The 19,528-nt window shown below is 36.3% G+C and overlaps 1 protein-coding gene across 6 annotated transcripts in view; it reads right to left on the reverse strand.

Moving 5' to 3' along the window:
• Positions 1 to 19,528, reverse strand: part of SLC10A7 (solute carrier family 10 member 7) — a 256,930-nt gene that overhangs the window by 172,840 nt on the left and 64,562 nt on the right. For 4 of the 6 annotated variants that reach the window (XM_081225974.1, XM_081225973.1, XM_081225971.1 and 1 more), the window contains exon 5: positions 6,116 to 6,154. The exons of the other annotated variants lie outside the window; for them this stretch is intronic. In XM_081225974.1, coding sequence (XP_081082100.1) covers positions 6,116 to 6,154 — 39 coding nt within the window. The remainder of the gene's footprint in view (positions 1 to 6,115; positions 6,155 to 19,528) is intronic. 6 annotated transcript variants of the gene reach the window in all.

Here is a 19,528-nt window from a genome sequence, read left to right on the forward strand (position 1 = left end):
AACATATTCATGTTGCCAGAGTCCCTGATTCTGGGGGTTTCCTCATTTGACCTCCCCAAATGGTTTTATTTCATCTCTTTGCTGAAATGATTTGAGAAATGACCCTAGAGAACGGTGCTTCCCAGAGCCTAAGGACAGTGAAGCCCAAAGTGGAAGTCAAAGCAAACGACACAGAGACAGAGAATTAGTAATAAAACTTACTCTCTTTACAAAAAATCTTTTTCAGTCCTTCAGATTGCAGGAAGAGACAGTTCTTGGTTAGGTACTGATGCTAATTCCACTTCTTATCAAAAGGAGGGTAGGCATGGACTCAGAGCCTTGTGTAGGCAGCAGAGTACAAATTAATAATAGCTTTTTCCTATTTGATTTAACTTCAGTTACCTTCTCTTCATGACAAGATTGGTTTTTATTTGACATGCTGATGTAGAGTTTCACTTTAAAATAAAGTTAAATTTTAAAAGTGAGTTTTATTTAACTTAATAATACAAATAATATGCTGACATGGCAAAAGTCATAAAGGTGCCTGAAATTTGGAAGACACTGCCTTCAAGGCAATTCCTGTCCTCTTAATTCTTTTACTGTTACTTATTTTTTTCACATATTTATGTATTGTGCATTTGCTTCAGTATCTGGAAAAGTGCCTTGAATCTAATTGACTCTGAGCATATGTGTGTTAATTTTATATGCTATTTTCCTATTTTGTGCCATACTGCTAATTGACCCAATGGCATTTTTTAAAGAGAAAGTAGTCTGTTCTCAGCAATCCAGCTTTCATGGTGTCCATTTGCCCAAAGAGGTGAACAAATGAAAGGCATAGAATGATGATGGATTCTGCTTTATAAAGGTAGAAACTAACTTCCTTTTGTCCAAACATAGTTCAAAAGTTACTTTAAAGCCCAGGATGGGTTATTTAAAATCCTGGGTTTATTGAGTCCTTAGCAATGAAAGGATAAATGTAAGAAATAACATCCTGTAAGATAATACTGAATATTGCTCAAAAATTCAGTTGTTTGTTCTGGTGTTTGAGCTTAATGAAAATAAAAACCTGTATTTTAAACAAGTCATGAACTTTTGAGGGGAAACAAAGATCTCAACTGAATAATACGGGTTGGTTAAGATTTTAAACAAATTAAGGAAAAAAATTGGCATAGTTTTCAGTATTGCACAAAATGAGTATTCCATAAACATAAACTGAATTAAAAACTGACATCCTAGATTTAGATGAAAGGAAACCCAAATTAACAATTAAACCTTGTATGGTACCACCCTTAACCTTCTTCATTAATATTTGAGATTCTTGATCTGATTTTTAAAAAAAGTGTTGCACAGCAATCAAACAAGTTACAAAGTTAATGTGCTTCCTCTCTAACCGTTCTGAGTATGGCTGAGCACATTTTTGTATTTACAAGAAAGGAAGAATAAAGAAAGTGATAAACATATATCCCAAGTTATTAAAACATGGCATTTGTGTTTGAGACTTCTTTTCTTTCAGCAACTATTTTCTTTCAGCATCAGTTAACTATTAAATCTTTCTACAAAGATGGGTAGTAATGGAGGATCAGCCAAAGCAAAGAAGGAAGACAGAACAGCTAGGTAAGGGAAGAAAAATATGTGCTGGCTAGTTCTTCAGCTCAAGGTAAGGAGTTTCTTTTAACCCTTGGTCTGGCATAAAAAAAAATAAAATTATTCATCTTAGAATAGTTTCTGCTGGTTCTGGCAATGACTATTTTAAAGGAGAATTATGTAGAAGAAACCCATTTCTTGATACTTTAAATGAGGAGATTTAGAAAGTAAACAGTGACTCTTAAAGATCTTTTTTAGACTAGGTGTTATCAATTCACAAAAATGATTTAACTTTGCTTAGAATTCTTTGCTGCTGTTTCAGAACTCCTTACATTAATGTTGCCATGAATTGCTATAATGCCGTATAACATGGTTATTTGAAACTCAGTTTGACATATCGACTTTGTTACTCACTAGGGTTTCCCTTTAAGATTAGGAATTACCAAAAATAATAAAATAGGCTAAGGAATCTAAAAAGAAAAAATTCTACTTTCTCCTATTAAACTTTAACTTATAATTCTTGAGGACATGGAAACACTGAATTTAGCCTCCAAACCAAAAATGCTCAGGGTCTAACAAATCACGTGATCAATTTTTTTCCAACATAGTTGAATCTTTTTAAGTTAAAGAAATGATTTTTCAATTGGAATTTTTCAAAAAGTTGCCAATATCTAAATCGATTTTTAAAAAATCTTTCTTTTGATGAGGAAGCAACATATGAAATGGTTGAACTTGAAATACATGGTTTTACATAGAAAAAACAGATATACATATAAATTTTGATAACATTTTCATTATTCAGGGTGGTTGACTATCAAATTTTATTAAAATTTCATCAAGAGGGAAATCTCAAAACACTTATTATGCTCCACAATTATTATAAACCAAACAATTTAAATGAGAGGAGGAGATAATAACATTAACTTCTTAACTTAAAGCAATCCTCTGTGACATAATTTTAAAATATTTTCTTGGCCTGAAATTTATGTAAATTGAATTCAACTATCATTAGTTATTATCAGCCTAGCTACATTTAAAAAAGTTTTCTGTGACAATTAGTTCTTAAAAACACTGTTTTAATTAGACCTGGGACATTATTAAACTAGCTAATAAATATGTACAGTAGTTTATTTGGTATACCCAGATGTCTGAAAATCAACAAGAAGGCCCAAATAGTTCTTTCTTCAAAAATTTTTCTAGTAAAAGGCCTTCATTCAAAGTTTTAATGTAATCCAAAATAAATAGCCTTTTCACACTCCATGCTTTAAATACAAAAGAAATGGTCACTCATAACCAGAGAATAATCATTGAATCAGTGTATCTTAGAATTATAGGGCTTAGTCACAGATAACCAGTTTCTTCATTTTATGAATGTCCATGGTCATGCACAAAAAATTCATGGTAGAACTTGGAGAAAACCTAGACCAGTTATTTCTACTACATCATTCAAGCATTTTTTATAGATTATCCCATTTAATCCTTACCTCAACTGTATAGTTTAGGTACTATCATTACCCCATTTTATATATATGGAAGGTTTTGTGGTTAGAATAGTATTCAGTGAAGTAAGGATTTAAATCCAGTCTGACTCTAGAAACCATCCTACTACCAATAATCCTAAATTTTAAGGATAGGTGAATATTTTTCATTTATAAAGGAAATTCAAAAAAAAAATAACTCTTAACAAGTACCACCCTTTAGGAATAACAAAATAAAACATGAAGGTTATAGTTTGGAATTTTCCTCCTCTAAAATAAGTCCTTTTACCCAAGCCCAACTCAAGCACCAACTTCTCCCTGAAGCCTTCTCATGTCATTCAACTAAGCTTAATCTCTTTCTTCAAACTCTTGACAAATGCTATACACTGCTCTTTTGCACAAAGCACTAGCTGCCTCTTATACATTCTCTTCTTCCTTAATTACAGAAATTCAGTTTATAGCTCTTACAAAATTGCCACATGTCCCAGCCTCTCCAGTGGCTAGGTAGGATCATATGACTAAGTTATGCAATAAGATATTACTGCAAGTATGGTGTTGGAGTTCCAGGAATGCTGTCTAAAGAAAGCAGACTTAACTTTTAGGGGAGCTCTTTTGTGCTTTCCCAAGGTAAAGACCTTGTTATCCAGGTTTCTTTTTGGCTGGAGCTCCAGCAGCTATCTTGGACCATAAGGTAACATTGATGAAGGCAGCTGTGTGCTGTGGATGGTGCAGGAGAAAGATGGGTGTCTCTGTATACAATGAGACCATGAAGCTCCCATGACAGCCTCCTTCCAGATTTTACATAATAGAGAAATAAACATTTACGTTTGTCCAAGCCACTATTTTTTTTCCTGGTAAGTAAGCTGAGCCTAATTCTAACTGATTTAGTTGAGACTTGCACATAGTTCATAATCCAAGGTTTGTTGTAACTATGGTGGAGAGGGAAGAAAAATAAATAAAATTGTTTCTCTTACAACATTGGAGCAAAACATTTCCAATCATAATTTTTATTCTCAACCCCTTCTGGTAATTTTCAGCTTTGGGAAAGAAAAAGGAGGGAAAGGAAGGGGAAGGGGAAACAATGGAAGACGCTTCTACCTCTCTGCCACTGTTCACGCCTTTTTCCTCTCCTCTCTTCTCGACTAGCTAAGTCCTATCACACTTCAAGGCCCAACAGCGAAATTGTTTCTGTCCGACTTTTCAACCCAGAGTTCATATCTGACAATCATACATCGCCTAGTAACATCTTTTGTTTGATTTGTTAGCTTTTACATTGTATTTCTTTTTCTATGTGTTATCTCCACAGCAGAGTGGGACCGTGTTGTACTTTTTTGCGCCTCTACAGCTATTAGCAAACCACCTCTGTGTGCAGGAAATCAATAAATAATTTCGATTGACTCATTAATGTAAGAAAAAAAGGTGAAGAGAGGAAAAAGAGCAAAAGACTAAGGAGAATGCATAACGTTTTAAAAGTGAAAGGGCATAACAAAAATCCGAAAGAATCCCTAGAACATGTTTGACTTCACTGGATCTTATCAAAGAATTGGGCCTGGTAGAACAAATAACATGATACATTTATTGTTCATACAGTCAGTCAGTGCAAAGCTCAAACTGTACTTAGTGAGCTTGTCCTCCAGCTAAAGGACTATACTTTGCTTTAGTTACTCAGACAATTGCCTCAAAGTTATTTTCTCAATTACACCAGACATTTTAAAGAGTAGGAGATACAGCTTAGGAAACCATGTTTCGACAGTGGATGTATACAAATCCAAACCATGTAAAAAAACTGTCTTCCAGCAAGAACATATCTTACAGATATTATTTTGTCAATGTGACAACATATAGAAAATAATACTTGGATATGTGAAATAATGACAAGAAAATATCACTGAGTCTAAAATAAGTAGCTGAAGAGATCATTTGCATTAAAGGGACTCTATTACCTCTCTTCTAAAACCCAATAATAATAATACACCATCGGGAATAATATTACTACTTATTTAAAAATAAGATAGAATCTAAGCATGTATTTTGCAGAAGCTACATCCTTAAAAGCTCTGTAACACTGGGACATTAAAAGCTATATAGGACTATACAGAGTTAACACTATGTAACAATATGTTTTAAAGTTTCAAGTATATTTAAATACATACAATAATAAGTGACATAAAGAGCATTTTAAACAGAAGTAATTGATATTTTGCCTAGACTCATGAACCAGCTTATATACCTCGCTGATTTCATTCTCAATTTTTTGTAAAGCACTGTAACCACATATCTGTTAATGAGTTATATATCTAAAAATACAATATTCTAATTTGTTTTCATCAATTTAGCAAAGTTTTAGGGAGGGTATAAATAAAATATTCAGTTGACAGAAAACTCAGTTTCTTTCTCATTTTTTCATAACACAAACCAAGTCTTTGTTTATATCATCTGTTTAAAAGATAATGATTAAAAAATGCTAAAATAATATTGTCCTTATAATTATATTTGTTCTACTTATGAAAGATGAACTATTTTTAATCTTTTTATATACAATTGATAGTTCACATGTCAAAAAATATTGTATTTTCTTGCAAATTACTCATTAGTTATTTCATTTCAAATTTTTTTTCACATAGATTTCTCAGAAGTATCTAAGACAGTAGCTTCTTTAAAAGTGAAATGTACAAAATAAATGACATGTCAACAAGTAAATTAGCATTCCCTTTCTGACCAGCTGGGTCATGTTTCCTTTTTCAAAATCCTCAGTCCCATGACACAAAATAATAATAATCTAGAAGACCTCATTAAATGATCAATATATTGACATACCTCTATAAGGAGACACATAGTGTTTTAATTGATTCCTTGAATCCATTAAATGGAATATTAAACCCAAGCCTCTAAATTATAAGAGAACATTTCCTTTATTTATTAATTTTCTTTAGGGTATGGATAATGGTATATGGCAGGATTCAAGAACTTTTATATTTAACCAAATAGTAAAAAAAAGTCCAATTTTCACTAAATATTTCATACAAACATCACAACAAAAGTTATAAAAGACAAATTAAACCATGTTTACTTACCAAAAAACTTCCAAAGGCTGAATTAAATATTGCAGCTGCCTATAGAGAAAATAAATGGGGGGAAAAAACTCACTTAAAGTAAATAGGAAAAGGGAAAGCAAAGACTATCATTCTCCCATCCCCCACTATTCAAAACCTTAAAACACTGACTCTGTAAAGCAAAGTTAGCCACTGCTTACAAAAATTGCCAGTAGCCTGTAGTTTACTAAGATAGATGAGCTACAGCTTAGGAATCCATAAATAATGGGTCTCAAAAGCAAGCAGAAAAGGCTTGCCATAAGATGCTTTGAACCTATATGACAGTACTGAAGAATCATCCCCAATAGCAAATTGAAACCTTGTTGTTATTGATTTTGCTACTAGACTTAAAACAATCAGAGGTTGATTTATTCACCAAAAAAAGAAAAGAAAAGAAAAAAAAGAAAAAGAAAAGAAAGGAAGAAAATTCATATTACTGGGAAAAAAAATACCAGAATTATAAAGCAAACATTAAGTACTCTCCATCAGGGAGCATAAGACCTATGAGCTACACCCACAAAGTGAGATCTGTAGTTCCCATACAACACACATTAGAAATATGAACAATGCTGTTAAGACCATGGAAGTTATTGCTACACAATTAATTCTAAAGTAGAAACAGGCAAGAAAAACTTCTGTTTGTTGTTCAAAAAAGAAGAAATACTTGACTTTGAGCTTACCTAAATGTCCCGGGAATACATAGTAGATATAATATAGTCCTTAACTTTAATTCAATCACTATAGTCCATGAAGCTACACCTGAATTCTGAAAGCTTCTCACATGACTTCCAAAAGATAAAACCTCGTATAATATCCAATTTGATGAAAAAAAGAGAGAGAAAGGAAAATAATAAAAAGCAGAAGGTGGGGCAGAGAAAACCTATTGACAACTCCTGTGGATCCAGAGCAGAATTAAATTAATCATCATGGACATTAGCAGCCACATTGTAGTAAGAAGAGGATGTCAGTTTAGCAAGTTTGAATAAAGTCCAAAGCCAAGCTAAGAGCTGTAGCTGAAAATGCCTTCTGCTCCAGAAGAGAATGCAATGAGAATGCATGGGTAATGAGATCCTTGGCTCCAGAGAGCTTAGCTCTCCTATTCAAGTTCATAATTAATTCAAAGCTTTGATAATTTCATTAGATTTCTCCTTTGCTGGCCTTATCAATAAAAGATGGCACTGGACCACAGCTCCGCTGTGGCATAAACATAGGCACAGGCACAGACCAGGGAAACCTTTGCTTCCTGACAGGGACAATGGCATATGCTATTTCATGTTGTACAGGGAGCAGTGAAGGAAAAAAAAAAAAAGATTCGGCTAAATACAACATCACAGATGACAAATGTAAACTGTAGCAACATATTTAACACATCTTCCTAGAATCCGATTATGGATGATTCAGGAAAAAGTTTTATGTGCAGAGAAAAATAAGTAAAACTGTAAAAATAAATGAGTTGTGGGGAGATCGATAGGGAACACTGCCTTTCTTTTGATAAAAATGTACTTCGCCACAAACAATGTTTATTTCTAGACCCTATTTTGTGCTTAGAACGAGTTTCTCTCTTTTTAGTAAAGAAATGAGGTATTCCTGTTTGAGCTCCTCTCTTCCAGATTTGTTTCTTTCCAGTGCCTTTCACCAGCCTTATACTAGATCACTAATAGTTTTGCCTAGCATTTAAAAAAACAAACAAACATGGAACATTCGAAACAAAAAGACTCAGAAGTCAAAGTAAAATAAGTACTAACTACTACTCATTAGATCATATCACTATACTCCCACTCCATCCTATTCTCTTTTAACCCAAACCCAAGCAATATATTTTATGTGGATTGGCTATGTTCCTGCATTTTATAAAATGATGGTGATGACAGTGATGAGACATCTTAGGTATCCAAAGATGCTGCAGGCCAACTTCTTAGCTATTTTCCTGATAGTGGTGATGGATTTGAAATCACTCACCATGCAGTGGGCTCTGGCAACCATTGGTGACTTGGCTGATTAAGGTTCCGGGTTCTCTGAAGAACCATGTGAAATGGGACACCGAACCAAGGATCCTGGGCTCAATAACAACAGATAATTAAGCTAACAGCTGGCTCAATTTTGCCATTGCAGCATAGGAAGCCATTACGTTTTCCAGAGTTCCAAAAAGTGATGACAAATATTTAGAGAGCTTTTAATTGATATATAAAGACAAGCGTATCTTTTGACTTAAGGGGGAATTCCCAGCTCTTCAGCATGAACTACAAGGCCGTCCATGAACAGGTCTCTGTCCATCTCATTTATTGCCTCAAAATTTATATTCTGACAGCACCAAACTACTTGCGATTCTCCACACTCATCATGCTGTTTCTCACCTCTTTGCGCCTTGGCCTGGAATGCCCTTCTGCCTGCCAGGGAACTCCCATTTACCTTAGTGACTCAGCTTAAGCATTGTCCTTCCAAGAAGCTTTCAATCACCTCGTCAACGCTCATACATCCATACTTCTGGGTGGCCTGAGTGTCCTCATACCTGCTGTCACAACATCCTGAGCATACTTCTGCCCTGGCACTTGTCACACTACCGAATGACCTATCTACATGCCTCCCTGCCCCACGAGAGGCTCAAGTCTTCTAAGGAAGGAATCTAATGAAGCTCATCCTGAGCACCTCCATGTTTGCTAATTGGATTTCTAAAATAAGTAGGATTCCCAGAAATGTCCAAAGTCTACTTCTCCAACTACATTATTCTATGTGTTTGGCAGAATCCAAGGATTGGCAGACAAAGAAGACTGGATCTGCCACCTGGCACCACAGCCAAGCAGTGGAAATGACATTTAGACTTTGGTCTCTCACCCAGTATAAGTATCTCTCTCACAGCATCGTATTTTACTTCTCTTAACCTCCCTATTCTTATATAGGTATATACACACGCTTAATGTAATATAAAAAAATTTTACAATTTGCTACCACTATATAGCAATAGAGTTAGTTAAATAAAATCTAGAATTACCAAGGAATACTCTGTAGCCATTAAAAAGATGACCTGCATATACTGATATTAAAGCAGGCTAAGATATTTTCATTAAAAAAAGCAAGTTTCAAAACAGTGTGTGTAATTCCTTCAGTATGTGTTTCTCCACACCACCATGAAATTCACCCACCACCAGCTGGGTTTTCTACAATTCAACTCATTTCTGATATTATCTACCCTCAACTAGTATCCGATTCCCCAGGTTAAGGGTTCAGAACCATAAGGCTGTCCCCACTTCAGATGTCAATCAAAAGTCAAGGCTGTCACCTGTGCTTCTGACCAACTGACTATAAATCGGAGGTTCCACAACCCAGTCCCCTCCAGTTTGATTAATTTGCTAGAGCAGCTCACAGAACTCAGCTTACTCACTAGATTACTACTTTATCATAAAAGGCTATAACTCAGGAACAGCCTGATGGAAGAGATGCAGAGGGCAAGGTATGGGGCAAGGCTGTGGAGCTTCCATGCCCTCTGATCGCAGGCCTCTATCATCACCTCCAGTGCTCACCAACCCAGAAGCTCTCCAAACCCATCCTTTGGGTTTCTATAGAGGCTCCATTACATAGCATGATTGATTTCAACATTGGCCATTGGTGACTGAACTCAATCTCTAGCCCCTCTCCCCTCCCCAGAGGTCCAACCTTCTAATCTCTGATTGGTTCCCCTGGCAACCAGCCCCATCCTCAGGTTAGCTAGGGGCTTTCCAAAAGTCATCTATTTAGCATAACAAAAGACACTTTTTCCAGCTCTCTTCACTTAGGAAATCTAATCATTTTAGGAGCTCTGTGCCAGGAATTGAGACAAAGACCAAATATATATTTCTTATTATAATCATAATATCACATTCCTATTGTGTAAATGTGTACATACACACACACACACATATACACAGACAAGTACAAAAAAACACTTTTTTTTCTGAAAGGGATCACAGAAAAAACCTCTTAACTATGATTAAATTTGTTTGAAAGGAATTGAGTAAGGGTCAGTTTTATTTTTCATTTTCTTCTGTTTGTCCTGTTTGTCTTCTTCTTTTAAACGTGTTGCATTTCTATATCTGGGTAGGAAGATGTTGAGCCATTATTGTTCGCATTTTAAACCCCTTTGTGTTAAAAATGGAATACATATTTTATTTTTAAATAAAATTAAGATTTCAATCCCTACTTTGCACGTTAGTGATATCTCTTGCTGGCTGCCTGACAAGCTGGAGGTTGAGAACCCTCTGGAACATACATCAGTGTGCTGGGGGTATGAGAAGCCACAGGATGAACAGAGGACACCTTCCACAAGTATCTGTAGCATGTGAATGTTTGGTTTTGAAAATAATCCAAAAATGCACTTTCATTTTTATATTAAAACAAACATGGCTGTGTACAAACTTCATGTACTGGGATCAAATGTGAACCATCAAAGACAATTTGTTCTGAAGGGAGGACCCCTCAGGTTTTATGACCAGACTGTCTTAGGATATGAGTTTCCTCTCCTCTGTCTTCTAGAAGCCACAGCTGAGGGAGTTCATTGATTTTTATTTATTTTTTAAAGACTTTTTAAATTTTATTGAAGTATAGTTGATTTACAAAGTTGTGTTAATTTCTGCCGTAGAGCAAAGTGATTCAGTTATACATATATATATTCTTTTTCACATTCTTTTCCATTATAGTTTATCCGAGGATATTGAATACAGTTCCCTGTGCTATACAGTAGGACCTTGTTGTTTATCCATTCTGATTTTTAAATAGTGCATTTTATTTATTATCTCTTTTGCCAGAAACAACTTAATTACCCATTCTCGCTCTAGAATGTTCCATCACAAGAATTTTGTCTAATTTGTACAAAATTGTATCTTCACTGCCTAGAACAGCACCTGACTTGTAGTAAACCCTCAACGAATATTACTGAGCCAGAGAATGAATGAATAAGTGAATGGATGAATGAATAGTTCTTATGTTAACTGAATGTCCTGCACAGTAATGTTTTCATTATTAACTCAGGAATCCCATGTGCAAAGTACATACCTTGGTGTAATCATGTTTGATGGATAATTTGATCAATGCTAAAAGTTCATATTGAGGTGGTTTTTTAATATTGAGTAGATTGGCTTCCTTTATATTGTACATTTTTAGATAATATATTGCTTTTAGTATCAGCCCAGTTTTACTTGAAATATGGTATTTTACTAATGTTTCATTATATATTACGGCATGTCTTCATTAAATTATTTTGGAAAATTGAGCAAGTTCAATAACAAATTTATTTCTTCATAACCTACTTGGAATTATTTGAAATAAAAAGGTAAATTAAAAAAAAAAAAACACTGAAAAGCATGGCAACAGAGTGTTCTCTAACTCAGGAAATCAAGTGCTTCCATTGCTGAATGCCCTTGAATGTTATGAAGTCCTACCTGACAGTAAGCCCAAAACCTTCACCTTCCATAACTGCTGTGCACTGACCATGTTCCATGCTCTGGAGTTACATAAACATATGGTCCCCTTATAAAATGACTGCACTCCAAATATATGACACTGTTGGGCCCTACCCAAGTCTTCTCCTCATAACACTGTATCTACAGTTTTCATAATGCTGGCCCAACACCCCTCTTTTTCTTTCCCTCATCAGTCCACTAAAAAAAAAAAAAAAATGAGATCCATTGTTTACACTGAGTGTGAATGATCTGTTACAAATTAACTTATGAAACTTCCTGTTGGTGATCAGTGTTCGCTGTTGCGTAACCTGTTTCCCCAGCCAACGTATACAGCAATGCTTACTAAAATGCTAAAATGGAACACTTATGGTTGTCTCGGAATTTCTAATAATGCTCCAAGCTAAGGAGAATGTGTGGCAAGTATCCCAGTAGTCTAAAGTAATATTCCAGAGATATCAATGCAGAGCTTATAAAAAGACATGAAAACTAAGCTAGGGACCGTTTCATATACAGCCTATATAAGAAAAGCCTAGACGTTCTAGAGGAGATTGATAAAAGGAAATTTCTAGGAGTAGTGGGTTTTTTGACCTTTTCTTCTTCCTCTAGGGGAGAAAGCTGATGTGCCTGCCATGCCTCCCAAACTGGGGACGGATGTTTACTGAGGGAGAAAGTGCTTGCCAGGCTGCCACAGGAGTAGAGTGCACTCTGTGAGCGCTCGTGGAACCATCACGGTCTATTCCCTAGAACTGCGCTGGGGGGACAGGGAGGGTGTGTAATGAACCAGAGACAGGTACTTGCTCCCTGACTAGAAACAGCAACGCTGGAGAGGCTGCCTAGGACAGGCCACAAGGGTAGGGCAAGGACGGAGGTAAGCAGTTGAGCAAAGTATACTTCAGTTCAGTGATGGGGCAAGGTTCCATCAATCCCAGGGGCCAGGCAGGTGCCTCAGAGGACTGCCATGAAACTTGATTCATTGTGAGAGACCCTACATAGCAGCCTTCCAGGGTGAAGAGACTCCAGCAGTGAGCGGCTGAAGGGCTGTGTTGAGGGTTGGAAGCTGCAGGGGTACTCTGAAGAACTCCCTCCCCAACCTGTCCTGGAAAAAGAAATAGAAGGTGGACACCTGCTATGACAGAGGGCACTAAGGGCCAGATTAGAACAGCACCAGTAAGATCAGACTCTTTCCCTCGCCCTCTAATCCAGTGGTCCTACTCTAACCCCTGACTCTACAGAGTAGGGAGGGTGAGAAAGTAAAAAAATAGTGAAACAGACCATACCTTCTTCCCCACTGGTTCTACCTATCTGTTTATTAAAAAAAAAAAAAGATTATATTTGTATACGTGTATACATTCATTAAGAAAAAAGTGCAATTTTCTGTGCTTTACGAACACGGATTAGGGCCTCTCACCTTCTGAGCTGGTCCACACTCTGTGGAGTGTGTTTCTCCCAGGGCCGCTCTCACCTTTTGAGAAGGACCTCATTCTGTCTATGGTATGTGACCTCTCTAAATAAATCCACTCCCTACCTATCACTTTGTCTCTCACTGAATTCTTTCCGCAATGAGACAAGAACCTGAGCTTCAGTAAAGTCCTGACACCAGGAACTAAGGCTCCCACCCAGGTGGAGGATGGAGTGATGATGTTGACCCTCCTGACTCCAATAAACTAAAGCTTGGACTCTGTCGACATTTGCCCCAATTCTATGCTGAATTCTTCTCTGCTCAAGCCCCCTTATGAATATGCATGTACCCGTAGTTTAAAACTTCCCCAATGTTGCAGTTCAGGGAGACACTGCTTTGGGAAAAGGGCCCTGGTGTTCTCCTTACTTGCTGCAAGTAATAAATCCTTCCTTCTCGCCCACCCCCACCCCCCCCAAAAAAAAACAGAAAACAAAAAACACAGATTAGGCCTAGGTTGGCAAAGAAGAGAACTTGTTTAAGCTAGACTGCCCCGTATCATATAATACCAGAAAGTTAAACCTAATTACTAAATATATGACTGTTTTTGTAACAAAAAGTGACCAGAAAAACCTTGAGATCTGTCAGAGATGTTGCCCAAAGAGAGGGTAAGGGTAGGGAAAAGGAGTATGTAAGACGGCATTTCACGTATATAATCCTCAAATTCACACCACTCAATAGATAATAAGAACATAACATTTTAAGTGTATAGTTGAGCCAAAACAGAACAAAAACCCTGGTAGGAGACATACGGAAGTTAGTCAAAGACAGAGTGGTCAAACAGGGGGTTTGAGGCTGCACTCTCCCAGGCGATACTGACGCATGCGCAAGAAGCACTAGGACGCCCTGCCTTTGGCTACAAAGGGTGAGGACCGGAGCTAAGGCGCCTGCAGCCAGAAGAGCAGGATGCTGAAGGGGCTGCCCACCAGGCGAGGGCAACTAGAAAACTCTCCTCAGACAGTCACGAAGGTAACACAGGACCTGGCATCAAGGGTGGGCACGGAATGGAATTTACACTACCCATGTAACTCCAGAATCCCAAACTAATGATTAATTCGGAGAAAAGGAAAGACAAAACGGATCAAAGACCGGTGGAACCCCTGAGGCCCGGAAAGAAGCAAACGCAGAACTTCTCTTTGGAGTCACTTCAATAATCTGGAACAAAGCAGATTCCCAGTTAAACGACCCCCAATGAACAGGAGTTTACAATAAAAAAAAGTACAAACAATGTAGAAAGCTGTATATGACAGCAACTCCACTGTAACACAGTTGAGAAAGGAGGAGACGCTGAGTTTTTCACAATATGCTGGATAAGAAAATACAACATAAATTAGAGACCTAGAATTGGAAGGCACAACTTTAAAACTCTTGAAGAAAATACGAGACTCACTGTATGCTTCCTGAAAAGGAAAAAAATTTTTAAATAAGACACAAAAAGTACACGTGAACTAGGAAAAGCTAGGGTGGCCACGCAACAAGGTCCTGGCCAGTGAGATATAAATTGGTTTCCGCTTGATGGTTGGCGGATAGGGAAGTTAGTTTCTGGCACCGCCCTTCTTCCGTTCTTCCTGCCTAAGGCAGTGAAAGCTACCTTGCATCCAGCAGAGAAAGGCCAAGAGCAACGCAGAGATAACCACTCTAATATCATTGAGCCACGGAACAAATGCCAGCCAGCCGCACCTCCAGGCATCTTGGTATATGAGAAAAATAAGTCCCTGCTTGTTTAAGCTACTTTTAGTCTGATTTTCTATTACTTGAAGCCTAACTGATACAATCATGTTCCTAAACAAAGGAGTAATTAATAAAGTACTAATCAGGCAGGTTAGATAAATCAAAAGCATTTCCCAGACATAAACTTGACTAGGCTATTAAGTTTTATTTAGCATAATCTTTTGTTCCCATTGCATATGGCATAACACATCATGAAAAACCAACAGAAAAATAATTGACTATTGGTGACGGTTGTTGGAGATCAAAGCTGCATTATCCTAACCTGGAAAAGTTCCTCAACTATGTGAATCTATATCACCTGTGCCTCTGAGTCACAAGAAGGAGAACTAGCCTAAATATTTATCCCCTTTCTAAGCATAGTTGTAGTTGGAAAAAGCAAAAAGACATCAAAGATTGAATTCCTATCCTTGGTCTCCAATTAAATAAGGAAATACAAAACATTTTCTTTTTACTTGTAAGGTATTTTGCAAAATGCTATAGAAAGGCCAAAAAAAAAAAAAAAAGAATTAAGAAAAGCTTATTCTGCCTGTTTTTAAAAATTGTAATTGGCTGACAAGCACCTTAGTTGCTAGGACATTTTAGTACTAAATTACCACTATTTTCACTGTATAAATTTCATAGCAAGTAAAATTTGAGTTATACATTTCTATATTACCTTTAAATATTATTGAACCATACCACACAGAAGTATATATAAGACATCAGTTTAAATGCGAGTTTATTTACCATGCTCAATATTAAAGGGGCATTATCATTTGATTCCATTTTTTGTGTTGTATTTTTTAAGCAGCAATGGCTAAAAAGTAGAATATGGTCTTAAAATCATTACTGAATATTTCTTCTCAACAAATACATCTAAGTGAAGACTACAGAACTGCTACAAGGCATTCTCCAATTTAAAGAAAGATTGTTTAATATACCATTAAAATTCACCATCTTAATGACCACTTTCATTCTTTGTTTTGAAAACACTACAGGAATGAAGAGACATTCATCTATATGCAAGTTATGAGAAAATGTCATCCAGCTGCTTTTTTGAGAGTAAGCAACATTTCTTGATATCAATGGAAAAAAAAATTTAACATCCCTAATCTTGAGGTGAATGGGGGGTGGGGGTGGCTATTCTTGTTTGTAACTATTCATCGCAATTCAGGCAAGGAAAAAATATATTCAAGTTACCACTTCTGGATGCCAAATTGAATCAGGTGTCCTCTCCTCTTAAGAAAATTAAGTTGCTTTTGTGCAAGAGTGTTTTAATGAGAACTGAGCCCGCCGACAGTGATAAATGGGAATGACACCAGAGAGAGCATGTAAGCAGGACAATATGTGCATGTTACAGTCTTACAGCCTATTTTTCACTGACAATTCTGAATGACTTCGCTGTTTCTTAAGGGGCCTATTAATCTCAAATTTAGTTATTACACAACGTTTATTTGAACATATATTCTGCGGATGATGACAGCTAATAAAGGAAATCTTTCGCAAGCTGTATTTTTACATATTGTTCCAACTCCAGCTCCCAGTCATTTGATGGTATTGATGGAATAACCTACATTGTGCTGAGGCTTTAAAAAAAAAAAAGGCACATACATTCTGATTCCTTTCTAAGCATATGTGGACTCTTAAATAACAGTTAAAATGCATACCAAAAATCCTACTAAGAAATGGTAAAAGTAAAAAGACATCCTAACTGTTCAACAAAAATTGTTTAATGTGAAAACGGACCCTTGTAAGATAAACCAGACACCTCGGAACACTTTCAAAGCTTTGGTCCATCATATGCAATAGTTCTTGCGTACCAATCTACATTTTTACAATATGCGTGGAGGAGGGGAGGGAAGACAAAATCAATTTTCTTGAGGTGCAAAAGGAATCAAGTAAAAGAGTTGCTTTTCTCCTTGGTATGCTTTTTTGATAAAATACCATGTACTGAAAATAGTGGCGATACTGTAGATCTTATTTCTGGTCACATACCTAAAGGCTGATGAGAATTATTTTAACACTTTCCTACAAACATATTTATCAGCTCAAATACCTCCACCTGGAATTCAGATTGTGATTCTTGTTCCGAGAGAAATTTGCTACTTGAAGTATAATTTCTTCATAATAACAAAAACCTAATGATATTAGCAAGAAATATTTATACAAGTTTAAGATTTTTAAATCTGCCTCATAATTAAGATGAATACAGACTTAAACACTTTCGATTTCATCCTCCGAAATCTATCTTCAAAGGTGTTCAGTTTCAATGAAATCAGAATTTTCAAGTGAGAAAAGGTCCTTAGATACTATGACAATCCCTTTATAAATGAAGAAACAGAACTCTAGAGATAAAGGATCTTTCCTAAGGTCATACTGGCTAGTGGCAAAGCCAGAATAGAACTCATCTCCAGATGTTCCCTCTACCCTCTCTATAACAGCCACATGGCCTATTTTATATATTATTTTTAATATGATATTTGTAGATTTATAGTGTAAAAAGGGCATACACCAAAACACTCATAGTGGTTATATTGGGGTAATAGGATTAGGGACATTTTTTTCCTTCATGCTTTTCCCAGATTTTCAAGGTTTTTTGTACTGATTATGTATTTATTAGAAAAAAAGCATATAATAAATGTTATATGTTAAATACAACTAGCATTTTAGAGGTTCTCTCTTTAATCTTTAGGCAAACCTTGAATAATGTTGCACTCAATCGATATCTAACTAAAAGCTGAATGATACTGAGGATAATACCAAGAAGAAAGTACCTAAACAGTCCTACTTGTTATATTAATGCTGAATACTCAGAGGAACAGTGTGATTGTAACTCAGAATATCAACTATTAAATTGAAAATATATGTTACTTACTTATTAATAGCTTATTAAACACTTGTAAATATCTAGGATGAAGCTGAACAAAACGTACTTGAAATATTACACATGATTTGACATTACGTCTTTTTTTTTAATGCCAGTTTTCTCAATATTCCTGAAATTTAATTGTGCTTAATCTTTTGGGTTCCCTATGTCCTGCCAAAAAGGAATAAAATAAACGTTCCTTTAATTATTCATTCATTCAACAAAAGTTTATTAAGCAGTTTACAACGCTAAGCACTGAGAATACAAAAACAAATACAATAGAGTATCTGCTCACAGTATCGGGCTAGAAGAGAGACAGCATAATGGCTATAACACAAGAAGATCAATGGGATCAAAGCTATGGCAGCACAGGAATTAACTACTAAAATTTCCTTTTAAGTGGGCTTTTTCAATACCTCCTGGTGATATACAAACACTTTTCTGATCAATTAATGGAAGCTCTATTTAATGCCAAAGACATGAACTAAGCTCTCAGCACACCAACAGAGAAATTGGCCAAGAATTCGCCTAACACTTTGCTTAGAAGGGCATCCACAAAACATAAGTGACAACTTATGTCAAACCATCTAATGTTTCTTACAAATTTTAGACTTGAGCTACCTAACTCTGTTATTTCTGCTCTTTTCCATCCATTAGGTCTGGGAATCTCAGAGCTTCTTAAAAGGGCAGTGGATCAATCCCTCAGCAATAACTCACTCATCAGCTTTTCATTAGCAATAAAATAGCTTTCCTACCATCTTCTGGGAAATAACTTACCATAGATTCACAGAACTGCAATGGACTTCTACAGATCATCTAATCAAGGCACTTTTCCTCAAAAAGGACTACACTGAAATCACTAACAAATGGAGCCTACTATCCTATTCTTCATGACTTCAGGATCAAGGCTGCATAATCTCTTTTAGAATTTTAGATTTAAAATCTATATTTTAAATCATATTTTTTCACTAACAAGTCTTTTCCTTTTCTGAATTAACTTTTAAGATCATCTTTTTGTGTTAGGTGCCCTGAGAGGATTAAAAAAGAGCTGTGTTGATGGCCAAGAGGCACATGAAAAGATGCTCGATATCATGAATTATTAGAGAAATTCAGATCGAAAGTACAATGAGGTATCACCTGACTCCAGGCAGAATGGCCATCATCAAAAAGTCTACAAATAAATACTGGAGAAGGAGTGGAGACAAAGGAACCCTCCTACACTGTTGGTGGGAATGTAAGTTGGTACAGCCGCTATGGAGGACAGTATGAAGATTCCTTAAAAAATTGAAAATAGAGCTATCACAGGATTCTGCAATCCCACTCCAGGGCATATACCCAGAGAAAACCATAATTCGAAAAGATACATGCACCCCAATGTTCATTGAAGCACTATTTACAATAGCCAAGACATGGAAGAAACCTAAATGTCCATTGACAGATGAATGGATAAAGAAGATGTGGTATATATATACAATGGAATATATTATTTACTCAGCCATAAAAAAGAATGAAATAGTGCCATTTGCTGCAACATGGGTGGACCTAGAGAGTATCATACTAAGTGAAGTAAGTCAGACAAAGACAAATATATGATATCACTTACATGTGGAATCTAAAAAAATGATATAGGGCTTCCCTGGTGGTGCAGTGGTTGAGAGTCTGCCTGCCGATCCAGGGGACACGGGTTTGTGCCCTGGTCCAGAAAGATCCCACATGCCGTGGAGCGGCTGGGCCCGTGAGCCATGGCTGCTGAGCCTGCGCATCCGGAGCCTGTGCTCCTCAACGGGAGAGGCCACAACAGTGAGAGGCCCATGTACCACAAAAAAAAAAAAAAATTAATTAAAAAATTTTTAAAAAATGTAAAAATGATACAAATGAACTTATTTACAAAACAGAAATTGACTCACAGACATAGAAAACAAATTTATGGT

Source organism: Mesoplodon bidens, assembly GCF_964165515.1.
Source record: "Mesoplodon bidens genome assembly, chromosome: 1".
Lineage (NCBI taxonomy): Eukaryota > Metazoa > Chordata > Mammalia > Artiodactyla > Ziphiidae > Mesoplodon > Mesoplodon bidens.